Below are 18,214 nucleotides of genomic sequence, written 5' to 3'. Positions count from 1 at the left end.
ATTTGCAACACTCTTCCACAAGCAGCAATTGATCATTTGCAAATTTTAAATCTCAGTTTGATAATATAATTTAAGAGAAATTGAGTTAGGCCACAGATCAGCCATGATCTCATTGAAAGGTGGAACAAGCTTAAGGGGCTAAATAGCCTCCTCCTGTTTCTATCTTACCAGTCAACAAATCGTTGAAGTCTAAAGTGACACTTTAAATATCCACACATCCTTGTGTATCTGATTTCATTCTAAACCCACAGCCAAGACTGCAGCTGGAACAACTGGTATTTTCCACAGAACCATGTGGCTGCCTGGCTATTACAGCAACAAGTACAAGTCGTACTGACAGGTTATAACTAGATTAAACATGGAAACAGCTTGCCTCCAGAAACATTTAAGAAACAATTCCATACTGCAATCAGCGCACTTTCTCACTCCAAGCTGGGGAGGATCTTCTCAGTCAGTGTTACATGAATTACAGCACCACTGCATCAGTAACCCAGTACGTGCCTTTTGTAGCAGCTTTAGTAAAACACCGCCAAAAAAACTCGACAAGAGCATTTTCAGACAAAATTTAACACAAAGCCACAAAAAAGAAATACAAGAACAGGCGACCCGAAAATCTTGGTCAAAGGGATAGATTTCAGGGTCATCTGAAAGGAGGAAAGAGGGATAAGAGGGACAGAGGGGTTTAAAGAAGGAATTCCAGAGTTTAGAGTCTCTGCAGCTGAAGGCATGACCACTAATGACAGGGCATCCCGAAAGTCAGGATGCGCAAGAGGTCAGAATTGAGAGAGCACAACGATCACAGTGAGTTACAGGTCTGGAGGTTACAGAGAAAGAAAGGGGTCCAGGCTATAGGAAGGATCTAAAAACAATCAATACATAGTCTCATGTATAAACCAACTTGGGAGACACTCCATAGGTCAAACAGCACTACTGAACTGCACCTCAGCAAGAATAGTGCTTTGAGGACAGGAGGGGAAAACAATATGAAAGAGGAGATGCTGCTGATGTAGTCACATAGTAGTTAGAAATTTGCGGTCATCCACGTCATTTTAATATAGATGTTACCTTCCATTAATTATCCCAATAAAAGAAAGGTGTTGCAATAGGTGCAGACTTCCTGGAGCCATTAAAATCCAGGACCAATTAGGTTAGATATGTGCTCCATCTAGCCCATACGCTACAAGAATTAAGATCCTATATTAGATAAACAAAAATGGAGAAAATGGCTGAATTAAGCTTGCATTCCTGGCCTCAAAGTGCTAACTGGCACAGATTACGTGCAAATGGCCTCCTTCTGTGCTGCATTATTTTCATGCGTACAATCTGAAGGACACCAGAATCCAAGCTCTCTGAATAACCCAGTGCCCTATCCCTGCAGCAGATGCTGGAAAATGTAACCACCGATAAAATACTGTTCCCACCCTCAGTGGCTAGGGGCCAAATACAACATGGCTGAGAGTGGTGAAACAGGCTGACGTACAGCCAGTTCTTGATCAAGTGTGGAGGTTGGGGGGAAAATCAGCTGTTGTGCAACTTGATTACAAAACAGCACTTGGCAGAGTCTCTCAGCACTGCTAATATATTTTGATGCACGCGACAGGCAACGAGAGAAGAAACTCTTTTGGTTGCCTAACCAACTTGTTATTCCACTTTGAGCTTTCAAATCACTTCCAGATTAACAGTTGCAAGGTGCAACGAAATGTTCATGGCTAATGAAGTACAAGAGAGAGAGACATAAGTTATGTTACAGTTATATAAAACTCCAGTTAGACCACACTTGGAGTACTGCACTCAGTTCAGTGCCCACACCTTAGGAAAACATATTTGCCTTGGAGAGCATGTAGCACAGGTTCAGCAGATGTTACCCAGCCTAAAAAGTTAAATTATAAGAACAGATTGCAAACTCCAGGCTTGTATTTTCTCAAGATGAAGGCTAACATTCCATTATCCTTTAATATATAATTATCTTACGCGTTTCAATTAACAGATCCAATAGGGTGGATACAGAGAAATGATTCCCTGATGCAAGATTCCAAGACAAGGAGCAAATTCTTAAATTAGAGCTAGCCTGTTCAGGGCCAAGAATCTCTTCACATAAAAGGATAGTGGAAATCTGGAAACTCTGCTCCAAAAGGCTGCTCAGGGTGGGGGCAAATTAATTTAAAAATAAATTGGGATTGATAGATTTTTGTTGGGCAAAGGTATTAAGGTGGAAAATTGAGTTACGATACAGTCCAGATCAGCCATAATCTAACTGAATGCAGAACAGGCTCAAGGGATTGATTAGACCACTCATATTCCGGGGTGGAGTCTGAGGAGGACCTGCTACACTGGCCTGGTAACTTTTCCAGTGTCCTACACCAAATTGAATGAAAAGTAGTGCTGTATGTTAAACGAGCAAGAGACTGTGATACAGGTTCACAAATACAACAGTAAGGCTTAGTTTTGACATCCAATGCCAGGCTATTAGAACAAAACTGGCCTGTTGATACTGCACAAAGCTGAACTGAGCCGGGGGTAGCCTAAAATCCCCACCATTACCCAACAGCCAGTGGAGCACAGCACTCTCACCTCAGTCAGGGGGTCCTGGGATCAAGTCCCACTCAAGAGATCTAAGCCTTTAAATCCAGGCTGGCACCCCCAGTGTATTGAGCGAGAACTGTCAGAATTGGGAACAAGATGATTCCATGGCACTATTTTGAAGAATTTTCCCCGGCTAATATTTACCCCTCAATCAACATCATCACTGGTAAAACTAATCTGGAATTTATCGATTTCCTCTAATCCAGCAACAGCTTGTATTTATACTGCACCTTTAATGTAGTAAAATGCCCCAAGGCAGAAGCATTGTCAATTAAACATCGACACAAACTTAAAAAGAGATATTGGGATAGGTGTCTAAAATTTTGGTCAAAGAGGCGGGAATTAAGGAATGTCGTAAAGGAAGAGAGAAGGGTACAGGAGCAGAGAGGTTTAAGAAGGGGATTCCGGAGCTCAGGAGCTGCAGAATCACAAAGATCTAAGGGTTGTAAGACTGGAGGTGGTTACAGAGATAGGGAGAACAAGACCATGGAAGGATTTGAACACTGGGACGAGCATTTTAAAATTGACACAGGACTCAATAGAGTTCAGAAGTCCTGTCTGCCCACTGACCCTTCACCCTTGATCTTCAGTAAAGCTGCTGGCTTCTACTCATGGCCTGCACAGCAGCTGTGGAAAGTAGGATGGAATTCAGTGTTTGTCATGTTCCTTTGTGGTGTCCAGTTTGGAAACAACTTGTGTTTATATATATATATAGCACCTCTAACCTCAACATCCCATAGCACTTGAGGCAGAATAAACAAACAGATAGGCAGCTAGGGAAGGTGACCAAAGTCATTGATTTCTAGCACACTTTACGGTGGGGACAAGGTGGAGGAGTTTAGGGAGAAAGTGACATGCTAAGAGATGAAGAATCTGCACCTACTTATGGTAAAATGCAATCGGGGAGGGAAGAGAGCGGGCGGTAAAGACAGAGGGAAAACTGGCCAGAGTCAAAAAAAAAATGCTGTTGCAACATTGGCAGGACAGTGCTGCAAAGGTTGGGAATACAGAATTCAAGGTGTTGGGTAGCGGAGGCTGGCAAGAATAAGGGGGATGGAGAAGCAGCCCTGGAGGTTTGGCTTTTACATAGATAGACGAGCAAGGAGAGTGCAGCAAGAATAGTGTTGGCGGATTTAAGCCTAGAGGTAAAGGGCATAAAGCAGGGCTCCAGTGGCAATGGGGAGGAGTCAAATTGCAATAGTAAAAAAAGTGCCAGTGGGTAGCATTCTTACCCAAGTCAGAAGGTTGTGGATTTGAGTCCCAGTCCAGGATTTGAGTCCAAAATTCAAGGCTGCCTGTGCAGTAGAGGGAGTGCTAAAAAGTCAGAGAGGCCATCTTTTGGCTAAGTAATTAAACTGAGGCCCCATTGCCCTCTCAGGTGGATGAAAAAGATCACATGAGACTCTTTCAAAAAAGAACAAGGGCATTTTGTCCACTGTCCTCGTCAATATTTATCCTCTCAACCAATAAGTGCAGACGATCTGGTCATTATCAACCTGCTGCCTGTGGGGGGCTTGCTGTGCAAATTGGCTGTCCTGTTTCTTAAATTACAACAGTGACTACACTTCAAAAAGGTACTTCATTGGATGTAAAGCACCTTGGAACACCCAGTGGTTATGAAAGGTGCTATATAAATGAAAGTGCTTTTTTAAAAAAAAAAATAGGTGACACTGATGATGGAGAAAGTGAGGGAACATTGATCAGAGAATGAACCCATGCCAGTATTCACTAAGCAAGTGGAAGGGCTTATTAAAGAGAAAGAACTGAGATTTAATGGTACACAGCAGTCCTGCAGTTTCAGTTTCTTTCTCCTCCCATTTCCTTTCCCTTTCTTGTAAGGAAGTAAGTGACCTCCACTTGGTAAAGGTTCACAGCAGAACAGAAACCAGTAGCTCACCCATGTGATGAATTACAGATGCAGACATGTTCCATCACTGCACTCTGCAGTAAATATATCTGAACATATTTAAATGTCCCTTAAGTAACGTTACTTAGGATTGCAGGCCTGGGCATGAAGCAGTTAGTCCCCAAGACCGATTTACAATAGGATACATTTTAAAACTGTGATTCAATTTTTGAGTTACATGCTACCTTGATTGCCAGAATATCTACCATACAAAAAGCAATATGATTAGGGAACCTGGTTAAAGTTACCAAAATAACAGGGATTTTTAATCAATATCACTACCAATACATACAGTAACACAGGGTTCTCGCACTAACAACTGTGGTCCTCTTTTACAGTGGCATGCAGAAAAACCATTTCAAACCAGGCCTCCTCTTTCCCAGCTTCAACCCCTCCCCACGTTCAGCACTCAAATTTAAGACAAAAATCATACAATCAACAACTTGCATACTCCCAGTGACTTCCAAATATCACCCTCCCCATCCTTGAAGCTTTGGTCCCTTGCAATGGTCCATCCCACTGTGACAACTAATGAACATTTCATATATCAGTCAAATGGCCATAATCCAAAAACCACGCAACCAGGGAGCACTGGCAAGGTGTGCAATCTAAAAGCAGCATCACAGCTTGTTCAATCCTAGGCCAGGCCCACCAGATATTAATCAACAGCAAGATCCACTGGCTGATTTTCACGATAGTCTCATTTACCCATCATCCCATGTTGGCTGACCTGCACTGGTTTATGGTCCCATAATGCTTCAATTTTAAAAATTGTCAGTTTTCAAATCAATCCATGGTCTCATCCCTCTGTCTCTGCAACCTTCTCAACCTACAGCCTTTGAGACCTCTGGACTCCTGCAACTCCAGCTTCTTGTACAACTCTCATTCCCTTTGCTCCACTATTGACAGCGTGCCTTTAGCTGTCTGAGCCCTAATCTCTGGAAAACCCTTCCTAAAACCCCACTCGCCACCTGTTATAGGTTCCTTAAAAGCCTAAGCTCCTTGATCAATTTTGTCTTAATATTTCCTTGTGGTTTGGTATCAGATTTTGTTTCTCAACAGTCCTGTGAAACATCTTGAGATGTTTTCTATATTAAATGTGCTATATAAATGCAAGTTGTTGCTAGCCTAGAGGCACCAAGGATATTGCAAAAGATGAACTAACAAGGAAGTCCTAATTCGTTCAAACGCAACACATTTTGGTGGCACAGGGATATGGTGGGAATGTGGGGGCGGAGAGATGGTGAGGAGAGAAAATAGTAACCAGTTTCTGCAACACGCAAATCATATCAGAAGTTGAAGTTTGCTCCAAAACCTTAATGCCTGTTGTCCCCATTTTTATATCTGAATAAGTGAGAACAGATGAACTATTGTCCTAAGTTTCCAGCTTAAAAATTTATGGACAGCCCGCTAAAAGAGGGGGCGGGGTGAAAGCCAAGGTTAAATTGCAGAATGATGATAAACAACCACAAGAGCTGCATTTTCTATTTTTTTTGAGGTTGGGTTACCTTCCATCCTGCGGATACGGCAAGTTCCTGAGCAGCCATTTTAATCAAGCCCTACCCAGAAACCAAGCATCAGCTCGCCACCGAGTGAGATTTACTTCCTTTAACTAGCAATGTTGTGAAACCAACACAAACTTCAAGGTACAAGGTGGCGTATATTGTTTTGCTAGATTGGAGATTAAATATTGCACTTCAAGTTGCAATCTGATAGTGGGAAGGGGGAATTCTGGCTTTCATTGAAAGAGCACGTGTAGATTACCTTTCTACATAAAAGGGTTGGAGTTTCTATTTTGGGTTGTTTTGTTTTCGCAGGAGTATCCCAGTTTACAACTTTGCTTTGTTTCAAAGATATGGGTCAGACTCAGCACCCAAGTTAAATGGAGATGTGCATTAGGTTTAAAATACCTCCTTGGTTAACTCGCTACTCATTGGCAATCCTACAGCCCCCAAGTTCTCCTCGCCCTGTTCGGAGGAGACATTGTCTCTGCTGCTGCCCTCCGGATCCGTCACCTCGTTCACCCCGCTTGGGTTGTCCAAGGGCAGGTTGGGCTGCGAGGCGATCACCGAGCTGTCCGCTTCCCTGCTGCCGCCGCCGCTGCTGCTATGCACCAGCCAAGCGCTGAGCTCGGTGCTGGGTACCAGCAGCCTGTCCAGGCCCCTCACATCGTTCAACAGCCTCCTGGCCGTGAAGTAATAGTCCAGGTCCACGCTCTTGGGGTGAAGGTCGTAGCCGTCCAGCGTGTTCCTCCAGTTGTGGAACTGAGTCTGGGTGTAAGCCGAGCTCTGGCCCAGGATAATCTCACGGAATGGAGGGAGCTGAGCATTCAAATATGAGTCAATGTCCACCCGGACCCCCATCAGACTCAGGAGGATGGTGAACTGGATGAGCCCCTCTGTGAAATACTTCTTCAGGGGGAGCATCTTCCCTTCCAATATTACAGTCAAATGGTTTTAAAATAAGAGGGCGGAGGGGAACCTTTAATTCCCCAGTTAACGGCCTATTCTCTCCCTCCTACTTTTAAAAAGACAAAAGGCACGATGAAACAGAAAAACTTCTGGCAAGTTCCAGCCTTTTGCCCCTCGGAGTTTCTGAGCAAAGGGAGTCACTTCCTCTTTCTTAGCTCTAAAACACCCTTTGTTTTTCACTGCCGTGCCCTTGTGCTCAGCCTCTTCCCAGACGCGAAAGTCCAAAGGTGCGGACAAAAAGTTCCTCCGCAAGCGGCCGAGCGACTTCACTCTGGCTCCAGGCTCTGTTGCTGCCTGTGTAACTAGGCCCCGTGGCTCCTAAGGGCCTTTTATCAATTCTGGATAATCAAGCGGTGGCTTTATTGGCGGATGGTTGAGTGGCCGCACTCCTCCCATGCGCTGGTTTGTTTGTTGTGACTCCCGCTGCCGGCTCCACACACGCTAAACTTCAACTTGTGACGAAAAAAAGCAGCAGCAGGAAACCCGCCGCCACTTCCTCATCCTGACCACCCACCCGCCCGCCACCAGACTGACACGTTGCCCAACCAATCACACAGCGCCTCGTCAAATCACTCGGCACGGCCCCATCCCCTCTGACCAATCGGCGGCCGGCAGTAGGGCCGGTCCGGTTGCTATGCGGCAATGTGGCTTAGGCCCAGGCGCCGGCTGGGAGTAAGCGGGCGGCTTTTCTTTTGTTTGCTTTCTCTCCGTTTGTTTTGGAGGAGTCGGGAAAGGCTCAGCTACACTCAAAGCGTTTGTTTAATTGATGAATAGTTGGTCGACCGCGGGAGACGCCATCATCACTGGCCGGGCTCGGTTTACCGACCGGTCCTTCCCCTCCCCCCCTCAGGCTGCAAGTGCCACCATGACTTGCAGATTCTGCCGGGGCTGCGGCGCATGCGCGCTCGCTTTGGACTCCGCGGAGCTGAGTACCGAGCCACTACCATGTGACCTGGTGGTTGCCAGGAAGGCGGCCATTTTGGAGCGGGGAATTCCGCCTTCAACCCATAGAGCTGCCAACCCACCAGGTACTTGTCCTGGACTCTAAAGAATTGAAAGCTTAATCTCCAGGACACTGCTTCTTAAAGCAAGGGTGGAAGTGTTGTTTTAGAGTAAATAAGAATGTGAGAAATAGGAGTAATGGCAGAGTCTGCTCTGCCATTCAATAAGATCATGGCTATCTCAACTGTACTTTCCTGCGCTTTCCCCATATCCTCAATTCCCTTGGTCTGGAATGTGTTCAATGACTGGGCATCCAAAGCTCTCTGAGAAAAAAATAGGAATTAAGTATATGCACTAACAGTTGGGTGGATAACCAGAGAATATAAATTAGAGTTTGTAGGTTGGCATAGTGGTCATGTTACTGGATTAATCCAAAGACCTGAACTAATGATCCAGAGACATGAGTTCAAATCCAACCTTGGCTGTTAGAAAACTTAAATTCCGTTAATTAAATTAAGCTGGGATTAAGAAAGGATAGTATCAGTAATAGAAGCCATGAAATACTGGATTGTTGTAAAATCCCATCTGGTTCATTAATGTCCTTTAGGAAATATAATCTACCTCTTTAACTGGTCTGGCTTGATTATTGCTTCAGGTCCAGAGCTGTGTAGTTGACTCTTAACTGCCCCTGAAAAAGCCTAGCTTTTAATACACTTGGTTGTATTCAAGAAGATGGCAGTTAGGCATTCCCAGTGATGCCCAAATCCTGCAAATGAATAAAAACAATTAAAAGTGATTAGCAAAACCAGACACCACATCAGGAAACTTTTGCAGCAGGTTATTTTGATGTAGAGATCTATGTATGTAGATTGATTAAAATGTCATGAACAGCCACAAAAACTAATTGAAAAGGCTGATGAAATGCTGGCCTTGTCTGGAGGACTAGAATAAAAAATGGTATAAGTCATCCTTAAATTATACAAAGCTTTGGTTGAACCACACCTGGAGTATTGTGAGCAGTTCTGAGCACCACACCTTAGGAAGGATATATTGACCTTGGAAGGAGTGCAGGGTAGATGTAGCAGATTGCTTCCTGGACTCCAAGGGTTAAATTAAGAGGAGGGTCTATACAACCTCGGGTTGTGTTCACCAGAATGTAGAAGGTTCCGGAGGAATTCAACATATTAAGGCGAGCTGATAGGGTAAATAGAGAGAAACTATTTTAACTGGTGAGATTAAGGGATATGGCTTCAAGGTTAAAGCCAAATCTCTTGGGAATGAAATTAGGAAACACTTCTGCATGCAATGGGCAATAGAAGTTTGGAACTCTCTTTTGCAAATGGCGGTTGATGATAAGCCAATTGTTAATTTTAAACCTGAGATTGATAGATGTTTGTTAACCGAACAAATTAAGGGATACAGGCCAAAGGTGGATACAGGGAGTTAACTCACAGATCAGCCCATGATCTGATTGGATAGCAGAACACGCTTGAGCAGCTAAATAGCCTACCTATCTGGAATGCACAGTCTGACAGGACAGTGGAAGCAGATCTTATAGTAACATTCAAAAGATAATTGGATATCCCCCACGGCATATTCCCCACTCTACCATTACCACCAAGCCAGGGGATCAACCCTAGTTCAATGAAGAGTACAAGAGGGCAGGCCAGGAGCAGCGCCAGGCATACCTAAAAATGAGATGTCAACCTGGTGAAGCTTTAAAACAGGACTACTTGCGTGCCAAACAGCATAAGAAGCAAGTGATAGACAGAGCTAAGCAATCCCACAACTAACGGATCAGATCTCAGACCTAAGCTCTGCAATCCTGCCACATCCAGTCATGAATGGTGGTGGACAATTAAACAATTCACTGGAGGAGAAGGCTCCACAAATATCCCCATCCTCAATGATGGAAGAGCCCAGCACAGCAGTGCAAAAGATAAGGCTGAGGCATTCGCAACAATCTTCAGCCAGAAATGCCGAGTAGATGATCCATCTCAGCCTCCTCCAGAGGTCCCCAGCATCATAGATGCCAGTCTTCAGCCAATTCAACTCGGTCCATGGGATATCAAGAAACGGCTGAAGACACTAGATACTGCAAAGGCTATGGCCCTGACAATATTCCAGCAATAGTACTGAAGACTTGTGCTTCAGAATTTGCCGCGCCCTTAGCCAAGCTGTTCCAGTACAGCCACAACACTGGCATCTACCCGTCTATGTGGATAATTGCCCAGGTATGTCCTGTACACAAAAAGCAGGACAAATCCAACATGGCCAATTAACACCCCATCAGTCTACTCTCGATCATTAGTAAAGTAATGGAAGGGGACATCAACAGTGCTATGAAGCGGCACTTGCTTAGCAATAACCTGCTCACTGATGCCCAGTTTGGGTTCTGCCAGGGCCACTCAGCTCCTGACCTCATTACAGACAAACATGGACAAAAGAGCTGAACTCCCGAGGTGAGGTGAGAGTGACTGCCCTTGACATCAAGGCAGCATTTAACTGGGTGTGGCATCAAGGAGCCCTAGCAAAACTGGAGTCAATGGGAATCAGGGGGAAAACTCTCTGCTGGTTGGAGTCATATCTAGCACAAAGGAAGATGGTTGTGGTTGTTGGAGGTCAGTCATCACAGTTCCAGGACATCACTGCAGGACTTCCTCAGGGTAGTGTCCTCAGCCCAACCATCTTCAGCTGCTTCATCAATGACTTTCCTTCCATCATAAGGTCAGAAGTGGGGATGTTTGCTGCTGATTGCACAATGTTCAGCACCATTCGCGACTCCTCATACTGAAGCAGAATATGTCCAAATGCAGCAAGACCCGGACTATATCCAGGCTTGGGTTGACAAGTGGCAAGTAACATTTGCGCCACACAAGTGTCAGGCAATGACCATCTCCAACAAGGGAGAATCCAACCATCACCCCTTGATGTTCAATGGCATTACCATCACTGAATCCCCCACTATCAACATCCTGGGGGCTACCAATGACCAGAAACTGAACTGGACTAGCGATGTAAATACTGTAGCTACAAGAGCAGATCAGAGGCTAGGAATCCTGGGACGAGTAACTTGCCTAACTCCCCAAAGCCTGTCCACCATCTACGAGGCACAGGTCAGGAATGAGGAATACTCCTCACTTGCCTGGATGAGTGCAGCTCCTACAACCCAGAAGAAGCTGGACACTGCCCAGGACAAACCAGTAGGCTTGATTGGCACCACAGCCACAAACATTCACTCCCTCCACAACCAACGCTACAGTAGCAGCAGTGTGTACCATCTACAAGATGCACTGCAGGAATTCACCAAGGTTCCTTAGACAGCACCTTCCAAACCCACCACCACTACCACCTAGAAGGACAAGGGCAGCAGTTAGATGGGAACACCACTACCTGGAAGTTCCCCTCCAAGTCATTTACCATCCTGACTTGGAAATATATCACCATTCCTTCACTGTGGCTGGGTCAAGATCCTGGAACTCCCTTCTAACAGCACCGTGGGTGTACCTATACACATGGACTACAGCGGTTCAAGAAGGCAGCTCACCACCACCTTCTCAGGGGCAATTAGGGATGGCAATAAATGCTGGCCCAGCCAGCAAAGCCCATATCCCATGAATGAATAAAAAAATAAATAAATACTAGAAAGGAAAAAATATACAGGGCTATGGGGAAAGAGCAAGGGAATGGGACAAATTGGATAGCTCTTTCAAAGGACACCACAGCCATGATGGGCCAAATACCCTGCTTCTGCATTGTATCATCCTATGACTCTATAAAAAAAATGGATTGTAAAAAAATATTTTTCATTTTTCTTCTTTTTATAAAGAAAGGTGACTTGATTGAAACACGTAACATCCTGAGGAGTCTCAACAGGATGGATAGAGAGAGGATGTTCCCTCTGGGAGAATCTACAACTAGGAGTCACTGTTTAAAAATAAGGGGTCGCTCATTTAAGACAGAGATGAGGAAAAACTTTTTCTCTCAGAAGGTTGTGAGTCTTTGGAACTCACTTCCTCAAAAGGCGGTGGAAGCTAGAGTCTGAATATTTTTAAGGCAGAGCTAGATAGATTCTTGATAAGCAAGGGAGTGAAAAGTTATTGGGGGTAGGCAGGAATGTGGAGCAGAGGTTAAAATCAGATCAACCATGGTCTTATTGAATGGCGGAACAGGCCCAAGGAGCTCTGCTCCTGCTCCTAATTCATATGTTCGTATTTATGAGTTATAAAAATATAGGAGATGGGAAAAATCTTGATTAACAATTGGGGTAATGATGCATCATTTGCTTTCTAATTGGCCGTGAGTAGCAAGGATGGATGGATGTGAGGCACCAGAGGGGCGACACCCAATGTGGAGTCAGCACCAGATGAAATTAGAAGGAACAAAAGTCTTGATAAAAAATGAATCCTTGTAAGTGAGTTATAAGCCTGGGAGCCGTTGAGTTCCAAGAATGTACTTGATTAAAATTATACACCCCACCCTTTAAAAAGTTGGAATGCTACTCATTAAAATCACTATTCATTTGTGCCGTTGAAATTGACTTTTGCTGAACTGTAAAAGAAAGAATTGCATTTATACAGCAACCTCCATGGCCTCAGGACGTCCCAAAGTGTGTTACAGGCAGTGAAATACTTTATGGAGTGTAATCACTGTTGTAAGAAAATGGCAGACAATTCACACTCAGCAAGCTTTCATAAACAGCAATATGATAGATGACCAGACAAGCTGTTTTAGTGATGTTGACTGAGGGATAAATATTGACCAGGACTCCGGGAGCATGCTCCTACACTTTGAATAGTGCCGTGGGATCTTTGTGGGACAGACAGGGCCTCATTTTAATGTCTTATACAGTAGACAGCAATTCTTTCTTCAAAGGAGCCATATACTGAGGACTGAAAATTTGTCTTCATATATTTCCTAAATGTTACAAACAATCAAAGCCTACAACTTCCAATTGGCTGATGCGGAACTGTGAAATTATTCAGTGCATCCTCTACCATAATTCATGTTAAATTATTATAACACTGAATCAAACTGAAACACAAACCTTTCTTATCCAGTTCTATATCCCATTACTGATTTACACGTGGCTTGAAGCAGTGAAAAGGCAGAAGAACTTTCTTTTACAGTACATAAAATAAGATTCCTTACGTGATATCCTTTTGTAAATCATTACCTTCCTTCCAGGCAACTGCACCCATGTGAAGTACAAAGAAAGATCATGGGATTCCAACAGTGTGCCAGAAAACTGCACCTCCAACTATTAAGGCCATTTCAGAAAGCACGGGCTACCCAAGGAAAATTTTATTCTTGGCTCAGAATATTTTGCTTAAGTATTACTGCAGAAAAAATTGTGTACAATAGAATGAAGTTTAGTCAGTTGCGATTCTGTACAGGGGGAGTGAAGAAAAGGGGTTTGATCCATTGAGATTCTTTATAATGGGAGTGAATAGGAATGGGTTCAGTACCTTGGGATTCAGTGCAGAATTGGACTCTGTAACTCCCTCACACTATCAGTAAATCTCTTTCACATTCAGTTTCAGTAACTGTCACACTATCTATTTCAGCAGTTCCCCTAGATATGTTTAGAGCATTCAGTGCTCTGGATGAATTCAAGACTTATTGGATCTTAACTCCTTAATTTTAGCGCTTGAAAAGGAATCTGGGCTGATTGGAGATTGTGTGTGCGCATGGCAAAAAACAAATGTTGATATTTGCTGCTAAATGCACATCAGCTATTAAAACCTATGGTCCCACCCTGCTTCAGTTACTGCTAAGGCCAGATTGAAGTTGTGCCCCTGAAGGAGAATGCTAAACCCTTTTCACTATGGCAAAACCCAGCAAGTTCCCCCCAACCCAATTGCAGCAAGTCTTGCCGTGCTCTCCCCCCACCCCTGGTCCCCAGTTGCAGCAAGTTCCCTGAAGAACTCATGGAGGTATTGGTTGACTCTGAAGGTTTGCATACGTGCTCCCAACACTGACTTTAATTACAGAGAGTGCATGTAGTTAATCGCTGGCTTCATCACTTACAGTCGATGGAAAGTGTGTCCATAGTTGTCTAATTTGTGATGCCAGTGGGCAGAAGGCTCCAATTGAGGAGGGGTACACATTCACAAAATCTGACTGAATGAGTCAACCTTAAGGTCTCATTAAGGTGTCAGCTGTGCTTTAGTGGTAGCGTGCTTGTCTTTGAGTCAGAAAGTTATGGGTTCAAGTCATACTTCAGAGACTTGAGTATGTGATCTAGACTAGCACTTTAATTCAGTATTGAGGAAGACCTGTACTGTCAGTAAGTGTCATCTTTCAGGTGTGAATTAATATAGTGGCCATTATGAATATGAGTTCAAGTCCCATCATGGTAGTTTTGAGAAATTGAATGTAGTTTAGAAAACAAACATTGTTAAAGCCATGTTGTATAAACCCAACTGGGTTGTTAATACTTTTTTAAGATTATAAGAATCTTGCTGAATGCCATCCCAGAACTTGAAGCTCCAGTCTCCACCCATCAGAACTATCTGGAGTGGGCTTTGAACCCTGCGTCTTCTGACTCAGAGATGAATGCCTCACTGAGCCAAAGGCTCAATCCAGGGCAATTAGTGATGGGCAATAAGTGCCAACTTTGTGAGCCATACCCAAATCCTAAAAATTAATCATTGTCAGATGTCTGCAAAAGATTTCATGGCATTATTTTAAAGAAAAAGAAAAGAAAGGCTTGCATTAATTAGTGTTCAAACCATCTCAAAGCAATTTACAGCCAAAGTACTGTTGAAGCATATTTGCTCTTATAATATAAGGAACACAGCAGCCAATTTATGCACAGCAAGGTCCCGCAATCAGATGATCTGCTTTTGTCATGTTGACTGAAGGATAAATATTGACCAGGACACCAGGGAGAACTTCCTCCTCTTTGAAATAATGTCGCTGGATATATTATCTAAGAGAGAAGACAGAGCCTCAGTATAGCATAGAGATAAAAACAAAAAGATAAAAAGATAAAACACAGTATAACATCTTGTCCAAGAGCTGGCAGCCCCAACGGTGTAGCACTTCCTCAGTTCTGCACTAGAGTGTCAGCCTGTGTAATGGATTCAAGTCTATGGAGTGGAGCTTGAAATCACTGTTCTGAGATGGTCCTTCTTATCTGTGAACTCTAGGCATGGTACTTGGTTGTAGGACAGACTGTAGTCATATTCTGATACTTGCTGAATCCTTGTTTATTAGAACTACATCTAAACAGGTTACCGAGTAGGCATGTTACTCCTGGCCATGGTGTTCTGACCTCTCTCGAGAGTGAATGATGTCAGTGATACATCATCAGTGTCATACATTGGCACATGGGTGCAGTTGCCTGGCAGGAAGGTAATGAGTTACAAAAGGATACCAGGGAAGAAATCTTTATTTATGTACTGTTAACCCTTTATACTTCATCCCCCCACCCCCGAGTATACCGAGACTTGGAAATATATCGCCGTTACTTCACTGTCGCTGGGTCAAAATCATGGAACTCCCTCCCTAACAGCACTGTGGGTGTACCTACACCACATGGACTGCAGCGGTTCAAGAAGGCAGCTCACCACCACCTTCTCAAGGGCATTTAGGGATGGACAATAAATGCTGGCCCAGCCAGCGAGGCTCACATCCCGTGAATGAATTTTTTAAAAAATCCAACTTTCAACAACAATATGGGCAGGATTTTCCGCTCAGCGTGCGGGTGCGCACCCAACACGCTCAAGCGTAAAATAGCGTGCAGTGACTTTGGGCGAGCGTCCCGACATCATGGCACACTCACGCGATATTTCAGTCAGCGGGCACGGGTGAGAGTCGGCAACACGCCCGCCATCAATTAAGAGGCCTATTATGGCCATTAATGTATTAATTAACTTGGATTTTTTACTGCCAGTCCAACGTTATGGTTGGCAGGCAGGCGAATCAGCCAGACAGCCTTTGGATTTTTGATGGAACCTCATCCAAGGGCGGGTGAGGTTCTGATATTAATTTTTTTTTAATTAAAATGTTTGGGCAAAATTTTTATAATCTATATCTTTAGGTGAGTGAATCTGATGTGTGGACATTTTTTTTTGCAATTTAAAATCTTTATTTAATGATTGCAAATTCTTCAGCTCCCTGAGGCAGCTCTCTGCCTTCAGGGAGCTTTCATTTCGCCCTCCTCCTGCCCCCCACACCCTGGCAGCACTGAGCCTTTCAGCACATGTTTCATGTTGGCTGATTGCTAATTGGCTAGCCAGCGTGAAATCGCAGTCGGGGGCCAGTCGCAGGCAGCGGGCTGTTTCTAGACTAATCGTGGGCAATGGGTCATTCCCCGGCTGCTCCCGGGCCCATCCACTGCATCCACCCAACAGCCTCAAAATTCAACCCAATTTGAAACTACGGCCAGAATTTTTCCATTGGCGAATTGGGGGCGGGGCCTGCTCACCGACGTGAAAATGACGCGGGATAATGTCGGGGGTTGGCCCCGGAAGTCATCCCACCCCATTTAAATATTCAGGAAGGCGGGCGAACAGCGAAATCAGCTGTCCACCCGCCGACCTAATAATTTTTCTACTTTTCTATTTTTTATCAAACTGTCAGCGCTTCCCCTGAGACAGCACATAGTCTCAGGGAGCAGTGCGCTCTTGGGCGTGCATGCGCAAAAGAGTGCACTTTGACTGTTGGGGAATTCCTCCCCCACCCCGCACAGGGAGCGCATAGTGCTTCCTGTCAGGCAGCCCGCTGGGCGCACCTTAATTGGCCCGCCCACTCGAAATGGCAGTGGTGCCCGTTTCTCCAGCGGCAATCGGCTGCCCACCCGCCACCGAGCCGGTGGGGTCCACCCGCCCATCGAGGGCTAAATTGTGCATGATATCACTAACTATTTACATTGCATTTCCGTAACTCTCTTTTTACAAATACAGATTCTACCCAACTCCAACGCCTACTCTTCCTCTCCCCAAATCACAGTCCTAAGGGATTCAGTCTCCCACAGTATTCTCGGCCCTTAGGGAAGACATCTTGGAGACATGGAGGATTTCTTCTTTGTCATGGAGAACAACACCATCATCACAATGGGACAGCAATTTAGCAGCATTGCTGGAAAGCAGACTGTAGGTTCAGAACTACTGAATGCAAAGATGAGGACTTTTCAAGGAAAGACTGATCTAAGAGAGAAGACTGAACAGAATCATCCTCTGGACTTCTGGGACTAGAATAGAAGAAATCAGGACTCTCTGAGGACCTTCATTGCTCTTTCAAAGCACACAGGGAAAGACCTTCGGAAGACGTATGATCTTCAACTCCAAGAAAGACTGTCACAGTGATATAATTCACTGCTGCATCAAAGAGACGAAAGATATTGTAGATCTGAGATTTCAATGAATGTAGACGACCAAAAGCAAAAATACAACAAAATTCCTGTAAATCTTTCAGGAGGAGAAGAAGTGTTGATTTCCCGATGATATTTCAGAAGGACTGTTAACTTTCTGTCGGCAGTGGTGAGAGCCATACTTCACTCTGTGTGAGGCTGCTCCACTCTGGGCAATGGGAAGAATTGCTGATATAGAGACAAGACACCACCACCTTCTGTAATGGGACAAATTTCAACGATAAAATGAAGACGAATTTCCTGTAGACAAATAAATCAGAGGCAAGATTGCTGTACAGGATTCTGCAGCTTCAGAAGTGCTGAAGATTCTACCATAGCTTCTGTGCTGACATACAGCTCGAGAGGGAAGAAGACTTTCAGCTGGGACTGATGTTATCGAAGCCTTTAACTTGAACTGCAACTGATCAATAGTCTGGATTAAGATTATTAACTTCCCCTAGGAACTCTGTAATTTTGTCTTTATCTTGATTTTCAATTTCTTGGATGGAGTGCGTTTCATAAATATTTTCTTGTCTTCTACCTTGATTAAAGTTGCTGGATTTGCAGAAACACTTGAATGGTCCAGTGTTGCTGTACTGGAAGCATTCCATGCCCTCTGCTAGGCAGTCCTGGTGTCTAAAATAAAAACAAAAATAAAAATACCTGGAAAAACTCAGCAGGTCTGACAGCATCTGTGGAGAGGAACACAGTTAATGTTTCGAGTCCGTATGACTCTTCAACAGAACGATGTCTATGTTGGTTCTTCATGCCGCAGCGCAAGCATCTCAAAATGGCTTCTGCTGTTGAGTTTTCCACCCTTTCGCCCAGTTTGGCAGCCGTTCTTATGGATGGCTCTGCTGCCTGTGGGCCTACCCAGTCATATGAAGCCTCAGAGTCATGCTGAATTATAGCCCGGTTAAATTCTCTAAGCTTGGCCTGATTCGCATACTGGAC

General features: G+C 44.3%; 1 protein-coding gene and 1 long non-coding RNA gene across 5 annotated transcripts in view; one reads left to right on the top strand and one right to left on the bottom strand.

Moving 5' to 3' along the window:
* The window catches only part of nfe2l1b (nuclear factor, erythroid 2-like 1b), a 36,605-nt gene extending 29,139 nt beyond the window's left edge, over nt 1-7,466 (bottom strand). For all 4 annotated transcript variants that reach the window (XM_041173216.1, XM_041173217.1, XM_041173218.1 and 1 more), the window contains exon 1: nt 6,400-7,466. In XM_041173216.1, the coding sequence (XP_041029150.1) occupies nt 6,400-6,915 (516 nt within the window). In that variant the 5' untranslated portion in view covers nt 6,916-7,466. The remainder of the gene's footprint in view (nt 1-6,399) is intronic.
* LOC121268937 lies at nt 5,981-17,832 on the top strand. The gene is made up of 2 exons (XR_005941283.1): nt 5,981-6,135; nt 16,815-17,832. It is a non-coding gene; the product is annotated as an uncharacterized LOC121268937 (long non-coding RNA).
* The last annotated feature ends 382 nt before the right edge of the window (nt 17,833-18,214 follow it).

This window comes from Carcharodon carcharias, chromosome 23 (assembly GCF_017639515.1).
Source record: "Carcharodon carcharias isolate sCarCar2 chromosome 23, sCarCar2.pri, whole genome shotgun sequence".
Classification (NCBI taxonomy): Eukaryota; Metazoa; Chordata; class Chondrichthyes; order Lamniformes; family Lamnidae; genus Carcharodon; species Carcharodon carcharias.
This window is presented reverse-complemented; position numbering and strand designations above follow the sequence as displayed.